At 40.9% G+C, this 21323-nt stretch overlaps 1 protein-coding gene across 2 annotated transcripts in view; it reads right to left on the bottom strand.

Annotated features, from left to right (window-relative positions):
• Positions 1-21323, bottom strand: part of KCNH5 (potassium voltage-gated channel subfamily H member 5) — a 427923-nt gene that overhangs the window by 103939 nt on the left and 302661 nt on the right. For both annotated transcript variants that reach the window (XM_070065063.1, XM_017349345.3), the window contains exon 10: positions 6290-6486. In XM_070065063.1, the coding sequence (XP_069921164.1) occupies positions 6290-6486 (197 nt within the window). The remainder of the gene's footprint in view (positions 1-6289; positions 6487-21323) is intronic.

The following is a 21323-nucleotide window of genomic DNA, read 5'->3' as shown; positions in this document are numbered from 1 at the left end:
CTTAATGCAGCTGTAAGTGCTAATGTAACATTTATTTTAGGCTTCAAGGAATTGGAATTCTCTTGACAGCCTCATGCACACATACACTGACCAATTTTAAAATGGTTCATTTTCTTATCCACACAAAACCTGCAGACTTCCCCATCTTTTATGGAAAAAAAAAATAGATTACTGGGTGGGTATTTGGGCTAGTCATTAAGATGCCAGTTAAGATACTGCTGTCCCACACTGGAATATCTGAATTTGGTGCCTGCCTCTGGCTCCTGAATCCAGCTTTCTACATTGCTGAGAGGCAGTGGTCATGGTTCAAGTAACCAGGTGCCTGCCACCCAGGTGGGAGATCTGAATTGAGTGTTGGCTCCTGGCTTTGGCCCAGTCCAGCCCCAGCCATTGTGAGCATTTAGAGTCAATCAGCAGATGAGAGAGCCCTCTCTCTTTCCCCAACCCTTTCAAATTACCAATTAACTAACTGAAAAATATTTTTTAAAAAGTTACAGGGAATTACCACCATATAAGCAGATTTGAAGGGCTCTGAGAATGCAGATTTCTTATCCAGCTTTATAAATGGTGCACTAGTGAGGCTCAAGACCACCTCATGTTGGATGCTTCACTAAAACAGAGTTCAGCAAATAGTCTCATGGACATGACTCATTGCAGCAAACATTTTCAGAAAGTGTGCAGAAAATGTGTGTTGTGAAAGCAATTATGCATGGATTTCAAAATTATTTTGCACCCAAATGAAGTTTTAATTCCACTTTCTATGAGTTCCGGAGCGACCTCAGAGAAAGGCAAAACAAATCTAACAAAGGGAAAACATGGTAGACATTAGAAGGAAACCAGGCACTAGCTCCAAGCCCTCTCTCCTAAAATTCTCCAGTAAGAGTTGTGGCAACACAAATGTCAGATGCCAGTCGGGCTCATTAAGGACTCACTGGGGCTGGTCCCATAAGCACCCTCTGTCTGGCACTTATCAAATTCCACACTCTGGAAGGAGCGTAGGCGTTCAGCATAAATCAGGCTGTGCGAGGAAACAGTGTGGGTTCCAGGGGGCATTTCCATCAGTTACGGTAGCAGGGACCATCCTGAAATGCAAGTTCCCAAGGCCGAGTGTTAAGTAAGGGTTTTCAAAGGATGGACCATCCTGCCTGTACATTGCAAAAATCACTTTATAACTACTAGGCAAGATGGGCAGAAGTACAGCAATTGCTTTAACAGCTTAATGAAGAGGGGGTTGGGTAATGAGCACAAAAACACGGTCGGATAGAAGGCATGAGTTCTAACATTCCGAGGAACAGCTCACAATAACCTGCTGCATACATACGAGCAAGCAGATGAGAGGAGGCCAAAGATGCCCAATGTGACGTAATGACAGGAGCGGCAAACATTAGTTACCCTGCTACAGCCCAAAAACACTGTATACGTTTCTGGAAATATTGTCCTGTACCAGATCAATATGTGTGATTATTAATGTTAATCAAGAAACTTTTTTAAATGTTTAGGGAGATAGAAATGCAAACTATTGTGATTTTATCATCATGCACTGAATATATGTGTCAATTTATCACACTGTACCTCAGAAATATGCACAAATAAAATGTTTTATAAACAATGATATATTTATATATATAACTAATGATATATAAAATATTTTGTATGTATATTTAGCTGTCATTTAGCTGGGGGAGCTGCTGACTGCCTCGTCCCATACCTGAGGGCTGTTCCTCAACTTAGCCAACACCATTTTCAGTCCAGGAAACAGCCTCTTGAATGGGTTAATTACATAAACACACGAAGTCAGAAAGTGAGTCAACTTTCCTTCACTGCTTTCTCATCTCTTTTTTGACGATGCTTCATTTGGGGAGAAACTACAGAATTGTAGTCCTGTGACTGCACACTGGAACACACCAGCCAAGCCTTCCGTTCAGCTCTGCTTGTCTCGGACTCTTGTGCACGAGATCTTAGTCTCCAGCCATCCAGTCAGCGTGTGGCCGTCTCAGAAGGCTACTTCTAAGTTCACAAAAGTACGCAGGACGGCACTATCTGCCATTGGATCCCATGACGACCCTAAATTTTAAGTAATGGTGAATATAAACAGCATTTCGGGATATTTTTAACACACACAATATGATATGAAAATATCCATTATTTCTTTTGGTATTTCTAGTAACATTGTCATTGGTCACCAACCTTCATAACTGAAGGAAAAGCTAAATTTCAGTTAGCAATTAGAGAGAGTAAACATATAATAACTTTTCTCATCAAAATGCATAGGCCTTGGATAAAAATCTCAGGTTTCTAGGGCCATGAGATCAGAGGTTCAGCACATCGGGCCATTAAGTCCAGCAGCAGGCAGACTTGCCTTGCTTGACTGCAGAAGCTTTAGAATCAAATTAATGACTACACTACTGTGATTTCATGTGAAAATTCACACTCCTCGACTCTCCGGGGGGAGAAACAAATGAAGACTGAGCAACTCGAGGCTGGCATTCAGCAAGGTCTGCAGAGCCCGGCTGAACTAAACAACAGCTACGCTATTACACAGAGTGTGAGCTTCCCAGTGTTCACAGTTAGCTATGAACCCCGCCTCACTGTCGCACGCCACCACGTGAGGGCACAGTTAGCTGGTGGACATCTGCAAGCCAGTCAGAGAGCCCTCACCAGGGAGCCAAGCAGGTTGGCCTTGGACTTCTCGGCTCCAGGACAGAGACAAATCAATTCCTGCTGCTTAAGCCACCTTGTCTACTATATTTTGCCATGGCAGCCCAAGCTAAAATGGCTGCTTTCCCACTACAGTGGCAACGTGGATTAGTTGAGATTGGCCTATAAATCATAAAATACTATCTGACCCTTGTTAGGAAAAGATTTCAATCCCTGCTGTAGTTGCTGAATGAACTGACCAGATATACCTCTAGAATTTCGATGGAGAGGGATTGAGGGATGGTTAGCAGGAGCTATATTTGCGTAACAAGCACTTTAGCTAAAGAATGATCCCATCCCTCCCTATCTCATGCACTGCAAACGCTCACTGCACAAACCCATGCAGGGAGCCACGGAACACACCTATTTGGCCAGAGCCAGAATCTGTTATGACTGAAAACTTGGGTTCAAAATCTATCCTCCAACTTACCAAGAGTATGCCCTTCATTAACAGCCCAGACAGCTATGACACACCAATAGCATACTAAGGACATCGTTTTGATTATACAATTCACAGCAAATACTCATTGCAATGATGTTTACACAAGTAACAATAACAAGATATGTTTTATTAATAGATCCATAGAGAATAAAGTGATAAGTGACTGAGAAACTATAACTTGTTCAGAGTGTGTCTGTGGAGCATGGTTGCAGAGAAAATATTATTAACTTTGACAAACCAAAGCAGCACAGTAGAGTCTATGCAAATACAGACTGCGGAATCAAGCAGAGATGGGTTCAAATCCAGACCCAGACCTGTTAGTTATCTGAAAATGATCTGTTCCAGTCCCAGACCCTCAACCTCCTCATGGGTGAAATGGAGGTTACGCTGCCATTTTTGTGGATTGTTGACATTTGATCAGGTTATTACAGGTAAAATATGCTAAAATTCCTGGTTATATGGAACAGACTCTCAAAATGGTAGTTGAAATTACTAATCATTGGTGCATATTTTCTCACAATTTCTCTTTTTCCTAAGAACGTACTTTGTTTTGGAGGAGAAAATGAGACCCATGAACAACACACCCTGTGCCCACAACTTGCAGGTTATTGTGACTGTCCATCAAGAAGGGCTGGGCAAGGTTACAGGGGGAGGAAGCCATTGGCTGTAACTCAGCTCTTAGCACCTCCAGACACAAGCTCATCACTGCAGGTGCCACCGTAAAGAATACACAGGTTTTCTGTCACTAGTTTCTCTCTCCATCAGAGGTAGCCACCCTGGTATGCCTACTCAGCTCTTGTAACCTACATGTGGTGTGTGTGCGTGTGCCTGTATGTGTCTACATGTGTGTGAAAGAGAAAGAGCCAAGAGAGCTTTGTGATGAAATCATATGGAAGATGTATCTCCTTAACTGTCCCTCACTGAGACGAAGATTTGCACTGCAAATATACCAATTGATTATCTGATAAAAACACTGTGGCCCTGAGTTTCCTCGGGTGCTTGAGGTGGGAAGATAATAGCCCATTTCCCTGCACAGGAATATTTTTTTAAATGTCAAATGAGACCCGGCCGGCGCCGCGGCTCACTAGGCTAATCCTCCGCCTAGCGGCGCCGGCACACCGGGTTCTAGTCCCGGTTGGGGTGCCGGATTCTGTCCCGGTTGCCCCTCTTCCAGGCCAGCCCTCTGCTGTGGCCAGGGAGTGCAGTGGAGGATGGCCCAGGTGCTTGGGCCCTGCACCCCATGGGAGACCAGGAAAAGCACCTGGCTCCTGGCTCCTGCCATCGGATCAGCGCGCGGTGCGCTGGCCGCAGCGCGCCTCCGCGGTGGCCATTGGAGGGTGAACCAACGGCAAAGGAAGACCTTTCTCTCTGTCTCTCTCTCTCACTGTCCACTCTGCCTGTCAAAAAATAAAAAAAAAAATAAAAATAAAAAAAAAATGTCAAATGAGACCCAGTGTAAATAACATGTTTTGAGAGGGCAATGACAAATAAGATGTGTCCTGAGGAAGGTAACGTGATGATGGACAAGGGTGTCTGTGATCAGGCAGGACAGCAGATCTCAAGACTGCCAAACTGTAGGGTGGAGCAGACCTAAATAATAAAAGTAGTCAACTATCAGACAGGCTGCCTTGTGCCAGAGGAACTTTTCTTGCAGAAGGCAGAGCACAGACCAAACCAAATCAAGCCAAACCGATTTCTGCTTAACACTGAAAGAACTCTGAGCTCCCAATGAAGAGCAAGGAAGCTCCGTATTTGGTGCCTATTTAGCACCGCTGCTCCACATTTGTCACCGCCTTAAGTTATTTGTGCTTCATATAGTATTTACACTGGACTGTAAGCTTCTTAAGCTTCGGGACTCTGTAGTAAGTCTTTATGCTCTCTACAGCCACAAGGGGACTTCAAAAACTTTGTGGGAAATGGAATTAAAGGATAAGTTATTTTGGTGCAAAAATTTTGAAATCCACGCAAATGAGGGATATCCAAGAAGTTCACAAAAAAGCATATTATGAAAAAAAAAAACAACACAAAACTCCGTGGATTTAAAAAATGTTTTGCACCAAAATAAGCTTCTATTTTAGTTCCAATTTCCATGAACTTTTTGAAGTGCCCTCATATTCACATTTTTGTTTTGTATGTTCTGGATGCACAGTACCTCTTTGACAACAAAACCGTAAGGGGAAATGATGTTCAAATATATGTCAAATGTCATGACACAGTACCAGTGCCTCTCCTGCCAGTTTCACCCTCTTAGAACCCTGAGTAGGAATCACATTGGTTCAACTGTGCCATTTCTAGGTTGCTACAGGATGGATGTGGATTTGTCTCTTGGCCTGAATTTTTCCCTCCATGTTAACTGCAGGGGGAAGTTTTACTTAAGGGGGCAGAGGACAGAAAGGATTGTTATTTCAAAATACTTCACCATAGACAGGCAAGTACATTAGATGAAATTCCTTAAGTGCAAGTTATTCAGACATGTATTTCATTCTTGGCAATAAGAGAGACCCAAACAGTGCCCAATGACCGATAAATCAGAGATAGGAGATTGCTTTATGCAAATTAAATTTGTGTCATGCTCATCAATAAAAAGAAAACAGCAATGAAGATTAAACTGCAGCCTCAGTAAAAAGTAAAGGATTCCTATACCTATTTGTAGGATATGTCAATGTGGCTAATTAATTTTTGAGATAGTGCTCTTTGAAAGAATTAATGGAGAGTAGGCTTTGTGAATTGATTATTAAATGAGAATAAGGGTTTAAAGAGCGTTGGAAGTGTAAAATAGGCAACCAGCTTGATGAACACACTAGCTTGAAAGAAATCCACAGAAGAAAGCAAACGGTACTAGAAATGAGTTTACAGCTCTAATATAAATTATAAGAACTGAATATATCATGGTATAGTTTATTTACTTGTCCCTTTCTTTTCAAGTCCATTTTTCATTTTGCATCCTAAGTGATAAAGATTTAAACATTTAGCAGTATTATCAGGGTATTTTCTTCCTTTGGAAAGCAAGTAAAATATAAATTATATCACTTTCCATGGTTGGGAAGGCGTTGCTACAAAACGAACCAACTTTTCCACTCCTCAGCTAATAGAGTGCAACACAGTAACCCTGGGAGCACCGAGAAGGGGAAGCAGATGCAGACAACATACCCGCTTCCGTAGATTGCAAGTGAGAGTGAGATTCCTTGAGAACGAGTTTGCAAACGCCGTGTAGAAGTCCAGCACTTTCAGCAAGGCTTCCCGCTTGATGATGTGCAGGTCGCAGTATGTCAGCGCCCGAACATTGGCACAGGCATGAGCAAGGGTGGTTTCCTTCCAGAAGATGTCTCCAAACACATCGCCTTTCCCTGGAAAACCCAGCGAGACATAGACTCAGTGATCTACAACAGGTGTGATGGAAACAATCACTGTGATTCAGTTTCACTCGCTTTGTTGATCTTCCAGTGTAATTGAGAGCTGAAGGGATAACCCCATCTGCATACATGTAACAACATATCCCATCTACAGACACGGAACAACATACAACTCTTCTACACACCAAGTAGAGCAACAGCAGCCTGAATTTAGTTCTTGATAGAAATCTTGGAGGGCATGAACAAATATAACCCAAGTAAAGTTTTATTATTTAAATTATGTAACAAATAATTTGATTTTCTTCTGCCACCTTAACTGTTCCTGTTCTTGAGTAGAAGGAACAAAGGCAGTTTCATCCTTGCTCTACTTCTTCTGGTAAAGATGACAAAAAGATGATAGTATACAAAGATTTGCTGTTAGCGCCTTATCAATCCAGCCCCGATTGAGCACACATTCAACACACAGCACTAAAACTTGCCATGACTCAGCTACCAAAGGATGCTTTTTCTTTACCTAGCGAAACACCATAGAGGGCCTTAGCATCCGGCCTAAGGGACCCCATTCACAATTCCAGGGCTTCAGAAGTTGTGTTGGCTAAAGCCTGGAGGCCGAGATTTGTTATCCATAAACAGCCCCTTAAAAAAATTAATGCAATGCTGTAGTCATATGCTTACGTCTTTTGAAAATTCTAGAAATCACCTACTCACTTCAGTGCACCATCGACTAGTGGTCTAAAAACCACCTGCTCTTCCAAATAAAGAGTACTTACCCAAAAAGGAAATGAGGTAGCCTCAAAGGTTAAAGGTTTCAAAAGATCTCCAAAAGCACCCCTGGCTCCTAAAGCATAGGCAACTGCACTCTGTTTTCAACTTCCAGGGGAAAGGGAAGTTTTGAAGTGGGAAAGACAGGAGGAATCCATCTAAGTATCTAAGCTTGCTGGAGACCAATGATTTCTTATTTCTATGTTCTAACCAGAGACATGAGAAAATACCTGTTCTCATCATGCAGATTAAAATGGGAACTGACAGGAAAAAAGATGAAAGCCATCTTACAATCCTTCAGGCCAGCCATACCATCAGAGAGAAAAGACAATGTGTAACCAGAGAAATGTGTGTGTGGTGGGGGCGGCGGGGGGGGGGGGTGGTGGAGAGACTGGGAAATTACAGACTCTGCCCACAGACTGCTGGGAAGCCCTTAAAGAATCACAAACTTGGGATGGAACCTTAAGAGGCATTCCAGAAAGAGAAAATTTGTACATTCTTAGCAAGGGGTTTAAAAACCCCTAAGTGATCATGTAACCAGCATAAAAGAACCATGATAGATATTTAATTATTCTTATGCAAGTTACTTTTTTCTGGACCCTGCCAAAATTCCCATTAGGTAATAATACTCAGGAACAACACAACTAATGGCCTGAGAGCCATTTATTTGTCCAAGGAATAAAGATTACAGACCCGTTACCCAGGTAAGATCTCTAAAGTTCTAAGTGTCCTAATAACCTAATAGAGATTTTTGCTATAGAAAATTAAAACATAAACTCTACATCCTTATACACAGATAACATTTCAGAAATATGCTTATGGCATTTTCTTTGATCTAGAAATTCCAATTATAGGCATTTATTTCAATTGCATAATCAGAAGTGTCAAATATACTTATAAAAATGCTCACAGAAGTGATATTTATAACAGCAAAAAAAAAATAGCGGAGAAAACCAACATGTTAATGAATAAATAAATTGTGAAATATGTAGCCACCAAGTTTCATAAAAAATTTAAAAAGTGACTTAGAGAAATGCTTATCTTATGAAAATAATATAAGCGAGATAGCAGACCTGTGAACAGTATAATCAATCTCATCTCATGGGCTCCACCCACATGCCCCACACATATGTAAATACATGGAAGTAGGTAGGCCCTGTCTGCACTATGGAACAATGAATGGGTTTTGTTTTTCTTATAATGAATATGCATTTATCTTTTTGGTTTTTTGACAGGCAGAGTTAGACAGTGAGAGAGACAGAGAGAAAGGTCTTCCTTCCGTTGGTTCACCCCCAAATGGCTGCTACAGCAGGCGCGCTGCGCGGATCCGAAGCCAGGAGCCAGATGCTTCTCCTGGTCTTCCATGCAGGTACAGGGTCCAAGGACTTGGTCCATCCTCCACTGCACTCCCGGGCCACAGCAGAGAGCTGGACTGGAAGAGGAGCAACCGGGACAGAACTGGTGCCCCAACAGGGACTAGAACCCGGAGTACCGGTGCCGCAGGCGGAGGATTAGCCTAGTGAGTTGCGGCGCCAGCCGAATATGCATTATCTTACACACAGAAAAGATCAACAGTTACTACACGGCCAAGTCCCTGGTGCTATTAAAAATAACACATTTTAATGGGCTGATCTCCTCTACCCCTTCCTCCTGGTTGGCTGTCGTCATTGGTACTCTTTCCACATTGAGTTCTTGAGAGATAGAAAAGGGGTTACATGTCCATACTCCATTTCCATGACCCTTTCTCAAATGATCAATTATAACACAACGCTGACCCATATAAAGCCTCATTACTCTGCAGCTGATTTTCATGTACAGTGCTCTTCAACAATTGTCAATGCCTTTGACACAGTGATTTCACTGCTGGGAATCATCATGGGATTAGAACCAACACACAGAGTATCACTGTCGGGTTATTAACCACAATCCTGGACTGCTTAAAAATTCATCCATTGACAATAGAAATCACTAAAATGTATCAACTTAGGCAAAATTAAGGTACATTTTGAAATAACATGCAAAAATTCTTATTTTATACTGTTAAATGAAAAAAATAGATTTGAAGAAATATATGGTTAAGGTTACTGACCTAATAAAGTGTACAAAAATAAAACTGAAAAACTGAAATACCAAGACTAAGTGAATTTGGGGGCCGGCGCTGTGACGTAGCGGGTTATCATCCTGGCCTGAAGCACTGGTGTCCCATATGGGCGCTGGTTCAAGTCCTGGCTGCTCTACTTCCAATCCAGCTCCCTGCTGTGGCCTGGGAAAGCAGTAGAAGATGGCCCAGGTCCTTGTGCCCCTGCACCCGCGTGGGAGACCTGGAAGAAGCTCCTGGCTCCTGGCTTCAGATCGGTGTAGCTCCATCTGTTGCAGCCAGTTGGGGAGTGAACCATCGGATGGAAGACCTCTCTCTCTCTCTCTGGCTCTCTCTGTGTAACTCTGTCTTTCAAATAAATAAATAAATCTTTAAAAAAAAAGACTAAGTGAATTGTTATTTTTTTGAAATCTACTTTTTTGGGGCCAGTGCTGTGGCTTAGCAGGTAAAGCCGCCGCCTGCAGTGCCAGCATCCCATATGGGCACCAGTTCAAGACACGGATGTTCCACTTCTGATCCAGCTCTCTGCTATGGCCTGGGAAAGCAGTAAAAGATGGCCCAAGTCCTTGGGCCCCTGCACTCGCATGGGAAGACCTGGTGGAAGCTCCTGGTTCCTGGCCTTGGATCAGCACAGCTCCAGCCACTGCAGCCAATTGGGGAGTGAACCAGCAGATGGAAGACCTCTCTCTCTCTCTCTGCCTCACCTTCTCTCTCTGTGGAACTCTGACTTTGAAATACATAAATAAATCTTAAAAAAATAAAGAAATTACATTTTGTCTTCACAAAAATTCTCTTGACAGAATCAAAGTATAGTTTTTATAGTTATGTAACTACATAAAGTATATTATTATTAATTTGTCAATTGTTAACAAACTGGTAAAAGCCAAAAGGAGTGAAAAAATAAAAGAAAATACATTTAAATGATAGCAGCAGTTGGCTTCAAGTAGTGTGAGTTTTTAAATTTCTTCTCTATTTGCCCAATTATTTCTATAATGAACTGAATTATATTCTTATTAAAATAGCAAACTATTTTCACATATGTCTCTTCTTATACTTTTAATAAAACTGAATTCATAGTAAGACATAGATCAGTAAAATAGTAAATAAACATTCCTTGATAGTTTAGTGTTTCATGAATAGATAAAAGACACTAAATATATAAATATACTTTCCTTATCAATATAGACCATTTTTAATTTTAGAAGCATTAAAATTATCTTCTGTATATATTATTTTACCTAACTGATGAAATTAAATCTTTATCTTCTACTTAACATTTTAAAATTTGAATCATGTGTTTTTTAGTGTCATTAAGAAATGAAATGTCTATGATGTAAAGAGTACCAATTAACTCAAATATAAACTCTTCATAAACTTTATCCCAAGCTCCTCCCCCAAAAAAGTCTAGAGAAGTATGCAAAAATTAATAAATTGAATAATTCTATCCCTAACGTGAAAATTCGTTTTATGTAACAAACAATGCTAATTGTTTCATTACATAGAATTTCTGCTAAGACACAAAATATATAAATCGAGTAATAATACAATCGACCATTTCAAAACTCTTTATCTGACTTTTTATGTCACCTAATAGTCATTCAACTCCCAACAAACTGTAACGCAACTTTCGCAAAAGCAGTCATCCTACAAGTCCATTAATAAACAGCCACAGCACAGCCGGCTAATGCCCTCCTTCAAGGGGTATTACCAAGCATCTGCAGAAATCACAGGTTGAGGAGATGCGGGACCAGGTGTGGAATTTCCAAGGGAAAAACGCCCTTTTCTTCACGGCCAGGATTTTGCACACGTTCAGGGCTACAAACTGCTGTTCACCTTTGTGACTACAGAGCACTTGATGCTGGTTTTCAGGTCAGCACCTGCTGGCTGTAAGCAGTCGAAGCTAGAAACATTTCGGAGTTTGAGAGAACTAACTCCTGCCTCCTACCACCACCACACCCAGAGCCCTAAAATTAGCAGAAAAGCTCACACTCAACATCAAAGTTGTTGTTTGGTCTATTTATATTTTCTCAGTTCTATGCATCGAATCTTATGAAGCAGTTCACTGAAAGCCACAGGATACAGGATTGTAAAAGTTAATGTGTTAAAGATTCATACAGTGGGAAACTGGAAAACTTAAAAAGAAAACAGAGACAGAGTTACAGCAACATGAAAGCAGCAGTACAGGCCACGGCATGCTTACTGATATGCTTCTCCAAGGTGCTGCTTTTGTGAACAGACTTTGTTTTTTCTTATTTATTTATTTTGAATATCAGAGTTACAAAGAGAGAGGGAGAGATAATGATCTACCATCATCTGGTTCACTCCCCCAGATGGCCCTAAAGGCTAGGGCTGGGCCAATCTAAAGCCAAGAGCTAGGAGCCAGGAGCCAGGAGCTTCATGTGGGTCTCCCTCATGGGCGGCAGGGGCCCAAGCACTTGGGCATCTTCCACGGCTTTCCCAGGCCATTAGCAGGGAGCTGGATTGGAAATGGAAAAGCCAGGACACCTATATGGGATGTCGGCATTGCAGGCTGCAGCATAATCTGCTATGCCACAAAGCCAGCCCCCAAACTTTTTTTTTTTAAATGTGAGATACATTATTTGATGAGTTAATAGCATGGATAAAGTAAATGCATAAAACTATCCCAATTATTCATTAGTGGACATACCTAACTATATCCAATAGACCCCTAAAAATGTCATTTGAATTGTCCTAAGGTAGCCTCCTGTGAGTGTAGGGTGTGATATCGGCTATATTTGATAATTCTTCCATACAATGGACTTAATGCAGATACTCACTTCTTTCAAAAAATTGAATTCTACTGTGTATATTTGAAGTTTGAAACATGATGTTACAGGATATATTTGGATAAGAAAATGGTTCCCATAGTGAAGCAAATTAATACACTTAACAATTCACATCTTTATTTTTCAATGTGTGACAGGAGCAGCTAAAACCCACTCATTAACAAAAACCACACATAAAACACGGTTTTGCTACCATCCACATGTTGTGCCTCAGATCCACAGACTTGTCCATCGTACGTGTCTGCTGGATTCTACCTGTTGACCCACAACTCACCGTGTCCTCCCTCCCCCACTGCACCTCTACCCCGCCTCTGCATATTTCACCTCTCTTTCTTCAAGATTCCATATATAAGCATACATGCAACTATGTAACATTTTTGTGTGTGTCTGGCTTATTTCACCTAGCACAATACCCTCCAGGTCAATTTGTGTTGTGAAAAAACCCATTATCTCTTTCCTGAGGGCTGAATGATATTCTAGTCTATATGTGCAATGCATTCTCTTTATGCATTCACACACTGCACAGCCAGTTTTCATATCTTAATTACTGCTACTAATGCATTAAACATACATTAAGGTACATGTATTAGGTACATATATAATAAAAATTATGATAACTGTGACAATCAAAATAAAAATTGTATCTGGATCATAAAAGTTGACAGTATTTGCCTGTCCCCAGAGTTACCAGTTGAAAACAGTCTTGGGTCAATGCTGTGGTGCAGCAAGTTTGGCCTACAGCATGGGCATCCCATATGGGCACCAGTTCAGGTCCTGGCTGCTCTGATTCCGATCCAGCTCCCTGCTAGGATGCCTGGGAAATCAGTGGAGGATGGCCCAGATGCTTGGGCTCCTGCACTCACATGAGAGACCCAGATGAAGCTCCTACCACCTGGCTTTGGCCTGGTCCAGCAATGGCTGTTGCATTCATTTGGAGGAACAAACCAGCAGATGGAAGAAATCTCCCTGCCCCCTCCTCGTGGCCCTGCCTTTCAAGTGGATGAATAAATATTTTTAAAAAGTCTATTATAACCTCAAAAAGTTGCAAAACACAAAAATTATAGCACATACACAAGGAGATTGAGAAAGGAATCCAAGCTCAGCAGTGCAGAAAATCACCAAATCACAAAGGTCAACGAGGAAAGAGCAAGAAAGGAACAAAACAGCTACAGAACACCCAGAAAACAATCCATAAACTGGCAGGTGTAAGTCCTTCTCTATCAACAATAACCTTGACTATAAATGAATTAAAATCTCCAATCAAAAGACAGAGAGTGGCTGAATGGTTTTTAAGAAAAATCAAGATCCGACAGCACACTGCTTACAAGAGATCTAGTTTAACTTTAAGGAGACACATGGACTGAAAGTGAAAGGATGGAATAAGATATTCCAGGAACTACAACCCAAAGAGAGGAGGAGTGGCTATGTTTATATCAGGCAGAATTTACTTCAAGTTAGAAAGACACAGAGACAAGTTTCTCTCTCTGCTTCTCCCCCCTCTCTCTCTGTCACTGTGCCTGCCAAATAAATAAATATTTAAAGAAAAAGAAATAAACACTCTTCCTGATGTTTTAAAAAAGATAGAGAATACGACAATTGTAAATACATATGTGCAGCCAGTATTGGGCCACCTGAACACATAAAAAACATCAATGGACATGAAAGACAACAAGAGCAATAAAATTAGAGTATGGGACTGCAAAACACCACTTTTAACACTGGATGGAACAGGAAGACAGGAAATTAATCCAGAAATATTGTTCTTAAGGCTGGTGCCGCGCTGTGGCCCGGGAGGCAGTGGAGGATGGCCCAAGTGCTTGGGCTCTGCACCCGCATGGGAGACCAAGAGAAGCACCTGGCTCCTGGCTTCGGATCGGTGCAGTACACCGGCCGTAGCAGCCATTTGGGGGGTGAACCAATGGAAGGAAGACCTTTCTCTCTGTCTCTCTCACTAACTCTGCCTGTCAGAAAAAAAAAAAAAAAGAAATATTGTCCTTTAATCACATTCACTTTACTGATTTGTTAGCCCCTCACTATAACTGATCACTATAGGTGGCTCAGAAACTTTATTATGGAGATATATATATATATATTATGGATATATATTACATATATATCCATATTTATGTATCCATAATATATATATATGTAATGAGGAAGACTACAAGTTACTAAGTTACTTGATTTCAAATAGACTTTGACTACTACAAACAACGCATGTAATTAAGCGATATTTTTAGGGGCAGAGCAGAAGGACCAAGACAATTAGTATTGTAATAAGAAAATATATAGAGGCCAATGCTGTGGCGCAGAGGGTTAACGTCCTGGCCTGAAGCGCTGGCATCCCATATGGGCACCGGTTCGAGACCCAGCTGCTCCACTTCCTGTCCAGCTCTCTGCTATGGCCTGGAAAAGCAGTGGAGGATAGTCCAGGTCCTTGGGCCCCTGCACCCACGTGGGAGACTAGGAGGAAGCTCTTGGTTCCTGGCTCTGGATCGGCACAGCTCCAGCCGTTGCAGCCATTTGGGGAGTGAACCATTAGATGGAGGACCTCTCTCTCTCTCTGTCTGCCTCTCCTCTCACTGTTAACTCTGACTCTCAAATAAATAAATCTTTAAAAAGTAAGAAAATATATGCACATTAGAACAGTGTGCTTACAGCATTTAGAAATGATGCTTGCCAATCTTCAGTGATTGGTGTCATGCCTTTGAAAATTTAAAAGACATTTCAAATTTGGGTATACCTCCAAATTTGAAATGTCTTTTAAATTTTGAGAGAAGGAAGTAATAATTATCTAAAGGAAACCAACTAATTTAGTTGATAGATTTTTCTTTGCACACACAAAGAATGAGCCAAATATCTCTTACTAAATAGAAGTAAAAATAGAGTATATTGATATTTGTAAGAGGGGATGGTAGTTGCCTTTAAGAAGATGCAAGAAATAATAACAATCAGAATGATAATCCCAAGTTTGACACTATTAGTGTTAAGAACAAATTTATTTTAAAGCATGTCCCCAAAATAACAAAGTTAGTAGTGTGTTATTCAAAAAGAAATATACAGAAAAGACTAAGTTGAAAATTAGTTACATCTTAAAATTCTTGTTCTATTTTTCTAAGGAAGAATTTGAGTTGAAGTCCACAATAATGTGCATGTTATAACTAAATCTTCTAAGCTTTGCACTTGTCAAGTGTGAAAACTAATGGTATCTTGTTCACCTCATCCATATCATGCATTTGGTGTCCTATCCTGAACTGTAACCTGTGTTGCAGCAATCCTACTGTTGGGCATATGCCCCAAAGAATCAAAATCAGAATCCTGATGAGACCCCTGCATCAAGGTAGTATTATTAAACATAACTAGATATGGAAACAACACACAGGTGCCATGAGCAGATGAATGGATGAAGAAATGTGGTAAATACTTATGGAACCCTATTTAGCCTTTTTTTTTTAAGAAAGGAAATCCTCCTGTTTGCAACCACACAGAGAAACCTGGCCGGCAATAGCCAGTCATTGAGGAAGAAGCAGTGCACAATTACACTTGCACAAAGTATCTACAATCACCGAACCCACAGAAGCAGAGAACACACTAGCGGTAGCCATGGGGTAAGAGGATTGGGGAGTTGTTTAAGGGGGGTACAATTTCATTTATGTGAGACAAGTAAGTTCTGAGTATATGTTGTACACAGATCCCACCCTTAACAACAGAATGTTGTGAAGTGCGACATTTACGAGGGCAGATGTCATGTTGAATATTCATGTCATGCACACACAAATCACACAAGAAAACACTGAGTAGCATTGGAGATGTCCATTATATTGATCATGATGATGGTACTGTGGGTGTTTGCAAATGTCCAAATTCATCACACTGCACACATTAAACATGTGCAGGTCTTTGTAGAGCAATTCTATCTCAATAAAACTTTAAAAATGAAGCAAAAACATTTACTTTGTGCAGTGGGTGAACAGAGAGATGCAGGCAACAGAAATCTGGCTCTCGGGAAGTCTTCAAGTTTATGAGTAAGAGAGAAATGCAAAAAAGTAATTACAAAACAGCAAAAATAAAAGGGAACATTTACAGGACCAGAACTGGCAAAGCTCACAAGAGCAAAACATTTTAAAATTAAGAAGATGTAGGAAAGATTTTGCAAAGCAAGCACTTGTTTGAGATTAACTGTAGCTGAGCCTTCCAGGGGAAGGACAGGATTTAAGGCTGAGAGAAAATGGCCAGTCCAGGGAATGACGAGTAGCATTAGCCTAAAAGGAAACCTACATACCTACAGGGCCACGCATAGAGAAAGCCGAGGAGAACCAAGAGGAAGAAACTTAAATGCTGGTTAACAGTCCACTTAACCCTGTTTCACAGAGGGAGCCACAGAAGTCATGACCTGCCCAGTGCCTTTGTAACGGAACTAATGCTAGTGCGAAGAGCGACAGAGAAAGTGTTGTCAGCAGAGTATTTAGCACCACTTTTAAGCAACCCGGTATCCCACAGAATACTCACATATGGCTCAGCTCACCTACCACTCTATCACGAGTGACGACAGTGACAGCAAAAGCAAACAGAACACAGATAACGATGCTAGAAAACAGAAGCTCTGGGATTTCTCTATGGACCTGGTTATAACAAAATAAGTAGCGTATTTAACACAGTCTAGGAGAGAAATGTGACCCAAGAATTTCCTGTCCTGCAAAACTGATTTTCAAGTATAAATGGCGCAAGCTATGTCACCAACAGAATAAAACTCAAGGAATACTGCTCCAGTGGCTCCTTCCTTAGGGATTTATTCATGGATATGTTGTAGGCAACCAAAACACCTAAAGAGACAGTGACACAGAGACTAGTGGTGCCACTAAATATACAGTAACTTAAGAAACACGACTAAATAAGTGTTAAAAAGGAGAGAGTATACTGTGAAATAATGATGTGCTCTGACAATCCACATATAGTACAACATTAAAAATAATGGTGGGTAGGACAGAATGGGATAAGCATATGCAAAACTCTTTTCATGGTAGTGTTAGTAATCTTATTGATGTTGGCAGTGGTACTGTTATTTTGAGGTTATTATATTGTAATGTGGCTCTCTGTCAGATGTACGTTTATGTCTATTTTTATCTCAATTCCATGGTGTTTTAGTTACATTATCTTAACAGGACACTTTTAAATCAGCTATTTTGATGCCTCCAACCTTATTTTCCTCAGGATTGCTTAGGCTATCTTTTGTGGTTTCATATGAATTTTTGGGATTGTTTTTTCTAATCTTGTGAAGAATGCCATTGGTATTTGACAGGGATTGCATTGCATATAGATTGCTTTAGACAGTATGGACATGTTAATGGTATTAATTCTTCCAATCCATGAACCAGGAGCACCATTCCCATTGTTTTGTGTCCTTGATACTTTCTTCAGTGTTTTGCAATTCTCATTGCTGATATCTTTCACTTCTTTTATTAAATTTATTCCTAAATAAATAAATGAACAAGACATCTCAAGAGCTAATAATGCAAGGGGAAGATAAATAGATAAAAGATAAAAATTGGAGCTACCAAGAGCCTACAAATATTTGCACAACAGAAGCTCAGAATTGAAGCATCTAACCCAGGCCAGGGCAATAAGGGAAACAACGAAAGAGAGGAAGCAAAGGACTCTCACCTAAAAAACAGAAAACATTCTAAACAAGGTTGCAGCAGATACAGCAACATGTCTGTTAGAGAGAACCTGGTAGGATGAGAGAAGCTTCTTGCAATGCAATATGGAGAGAACGGGGTAGGAAGAGGGAACGGCACAAGTCAGGGTGGAAGGGAGGGAAGAGACCAGGATCTAAATGGCCGCATGGACAATGCTAGGAATTACATTTCATCCTTAAAGCGCCAGGAAGCCTTGGTATGAATCCTAACAAGGAAACGGACATGCTAACTTATATCTCTGGATGGTAACTGTGCTGGCAGCAGTACACAGAAGTGGAAACTAAAACTGATGACAGATTATAGACAAGTGGGTCTTTTAGATGGAAGTCATGACTCAGGACCGGACAAGAATCTCATTTTTTTCTAAACCACAATGCGTTTATTTTATTTATTTGAAAGGCACAGAGACAGAGAGAGAGAGAGAGAGAGAGAGAGAGAGAGAGATTGCCCATTCACTGCTTCAATCCCCAAGTGTCCCCAGGACGCAGTGAAGGGCCAGGCCAACGCCACGAACTCTGCCAGAGTTTCCCACATGTGTGCCATGCACCACAGCACTTGAGCCATCACCTGCTGCCTCCCAGGGCGCACATTAGCAGGAAAGTGGAATCAGAAGCCAAGATAGGACTCGACCCAGGCATCCTGACATGAGGCACAGGTGCCCTAAGCAGTGGCTTAAACACTGCACGGACTTCTGCCCACCCTTTCCACCCACCCTAACCCCCCTCCTCATCACCTTTCCCTGGCCTCAGGAACAAGGTTTTAAGAGCAGTGGCTTTGGCAAGGGACATTAAAGGGACAATCAAGGGACACCAAGGAGATGGAACAAGTAAGACTTAGTTCTGAAATGTGTTCAGGAGGGGCATGAGGCTGAATTTAAACTACAGGACTGTAGAAACTTAAATTTCTCTGAAAAAGCTGCAGGCTGAGGAACCCTGAAAGTTTCTGAATGATGTCATACTCACAGCTCAGAAAGTTCAAAATCAGATGAGCATGCATTTTTTTTTTTGAAAAAGCAAAACTGGTTTCCGTTTTATAAAAATATTTGAATTAACTAAGTTCATCATTATAAAAAGTAGACCAAACCTAAATATTTCATGGTTCAGTGCCTGAAACACAGTGACGTGGATGCAAAAGAGAATAATTTTCTGGAACTCAGGAAAAGCCCTTTTAAGGATGTAAAGTGTGAAGCATTTGACTTCTAATAACAAGTACAGAGGAAGAAATCTTAACCACAGCGTAGAAGTCACATTTTCACAGATTCTCAAAATAGTCAAATATTATTCATTTAGAGCTCAGATTTTTTTCTATTTGTAATAAAAAATAGGTTCTGAATTTTGAGAATTATAAATAAAAAGTTTACTAATGCACAGATGTCTACAAAAGATGTAGCTTTAAATAAGAGTCTAATCAAAATGGAATCTTAAACCACGTCAAAAAATTATGTTTTTAAGTTCATTTAATTTCTGTGTATCCTTTATCACTTATGCTTCCTCCTTCCGGTGCCATAGTAAAATTTAATTCCCTGATCTAAACTCTACATAAATAAGTAGAGTTCTTTTCGGAATTTGAAACTACAATCAAAAGACTTTGGACAGAAGTCGCAGAGCTTAATAATTCTAATCTTATGATTCTAACAATCAACAAACACTCAAAAAACATAAAATCTGAATGCAACAAAACCAATGTCTTAAGGACAAGGTCTATAACGGCATTTTTATATCCTTTGACAGGTACAATATTCTTGTCAAGGCAGTGGAGAGGTAATCTGGCTATTTCAACCACACCAAGGACCCCATTCACATTAAGTAATTATAGGGTAGGAACTAAAAAGTAAAAAGACGTTAAAGAATATAAAATAACATGTATGCATCACGGGCCTAATTTGGAATTCATTGTATTTCATAAAAAGTAGGAAAGTCAAGAAAGAGGTGGAGGTGTAAGAACTGAAGGAAGAAGACACGACCCGCAATTAGACCCACCTGCCCTAGCCAGAGAAACATCTTGAAGCCACTCTCCAGTGTTAGACAGGAGGTATTTGTTGGCTACATAGTTTATCCTTCCATAACTAGCTGCATCGGAACTAACTCACTAAGCTCCTCAGAACTTTTCACAAACTTCAGAATTAGGTACCTATCTAGAGACTGTTTAGAGGCAAGGAGCCAAAACAACGACACTGCACCTAGTTTTAGATTCAGAGATTTTGATTAATTTTAAAATGCCCTCCCTTCTCTACCTTTCGACGGACAAATTAATCAGCATAAGAGATACCAAGTTCTATCTATTTTTCCTGTCACACAAACACAGGCAAGCTCACATATTTCTGAGTTGTCCTCAGATGTGACCGACGTAGGGATCTTATTTATTTATTTATTTATTTATTTATTTATTTTGACCCTTTCAAGAATACAGGCGGGGCCAGTGCTGTGGCGCAGCAGGTAAAAGCCCCGATCTGCAGCACCAGCATCCCATACGGGTGCCAGTTCAAGTCACGGCTGCTCTACTTCTGATCCAGCTCCTTGTTGATGTGCCTGGGAAAGCAGCAGAGGATGGCCCAGGTCCTTGGGCCCCTGCACCCACGTGGGAGACCTGGAAAAATCTCTTGGCTCCTGGCTTCAGATCAGCTCAGCTCCAGTAACTGCAGCAATTTGGGGAGTGAACCAGTGGATGGAAGACCTCTCTCTCTGTGTCTCTACCTCTTTCTGTAACTCTGTCTTTTAAATAAATAAAATAAATCTTTAAAGAAAAAGCATACAGATAAAAACTATGGAATACATTGAAGAGGACACATTGCAACACCACAAGCTCCTGCTGACAATGAAGATATAATAGTTATGATATCTGTGCACCAAAGACACACAGCAAAAATTATAAAGCATAAACCACAGGAAAAGGAAGGAGACATAAATAAAATGCATTAATAAGATACTTTAAATGGCACTGTCAGGACAGGACAAATCAAGAAAACAAAACGGTCGAGAAAGGTACAGAAGACCTAGCCAACTTACTCTATGGGGTAGAATCTAAGTTTTAAAAATGCACACAGGGGACCGGCGCTGTGGCTCACTTGGTTAATCCTCTGCCTGCAGTGCTGGCATCATATATGGGCGCCAGGTTCTAGTCCCGATTGCCCTCTTCCAGGACAGCTCTCTGCCGTGGCCCGGGAGTGCAGTGGAGGATGGCCCAAGTGCTTGGGCCTCTGTACCCACATGAGAGACCAGGAGGAAGCACCTGGCTCCTGCCTTCGGATTGGCGCAGCGCCGGCTGTGGTGGCCATTTGAGGGGTGAGCCAATGGAGGGAAGACCTTACTCTCTCTCTCTCTCTCTCTCACTAACTCTGCCTGTCAAATAAATAAATAAATGCACAAACACATACATACACATGCATCACCCTTTGCATCCTGGTCATTTCTGCAACTTTTCATACAGTTGCAATTATTTGAACATTAAGTTACCAGAAACTAGAACATG

The sequence above is a fragment of the Oryctolagus cuniculus genome, chromosome 20 (genome assembly GCF_964237555.1).
Source record: "Oryctolagus cuniculus chromosome 20, mOryCun1.1, whole genome shotgun sequence".
Classification (NCBI taxonomy): Eukaryota; Metazoa; Chordata; class Mammalia; order Lagomorpha; family Leporidae; genus Oryctolagus; species Oryctolagus cuniculus.
The sequence above is the reverse complement of the archived record's forward strand: the minus strand, read 5'-3'. Positions and strand labels throughout refer to the sequence as shown.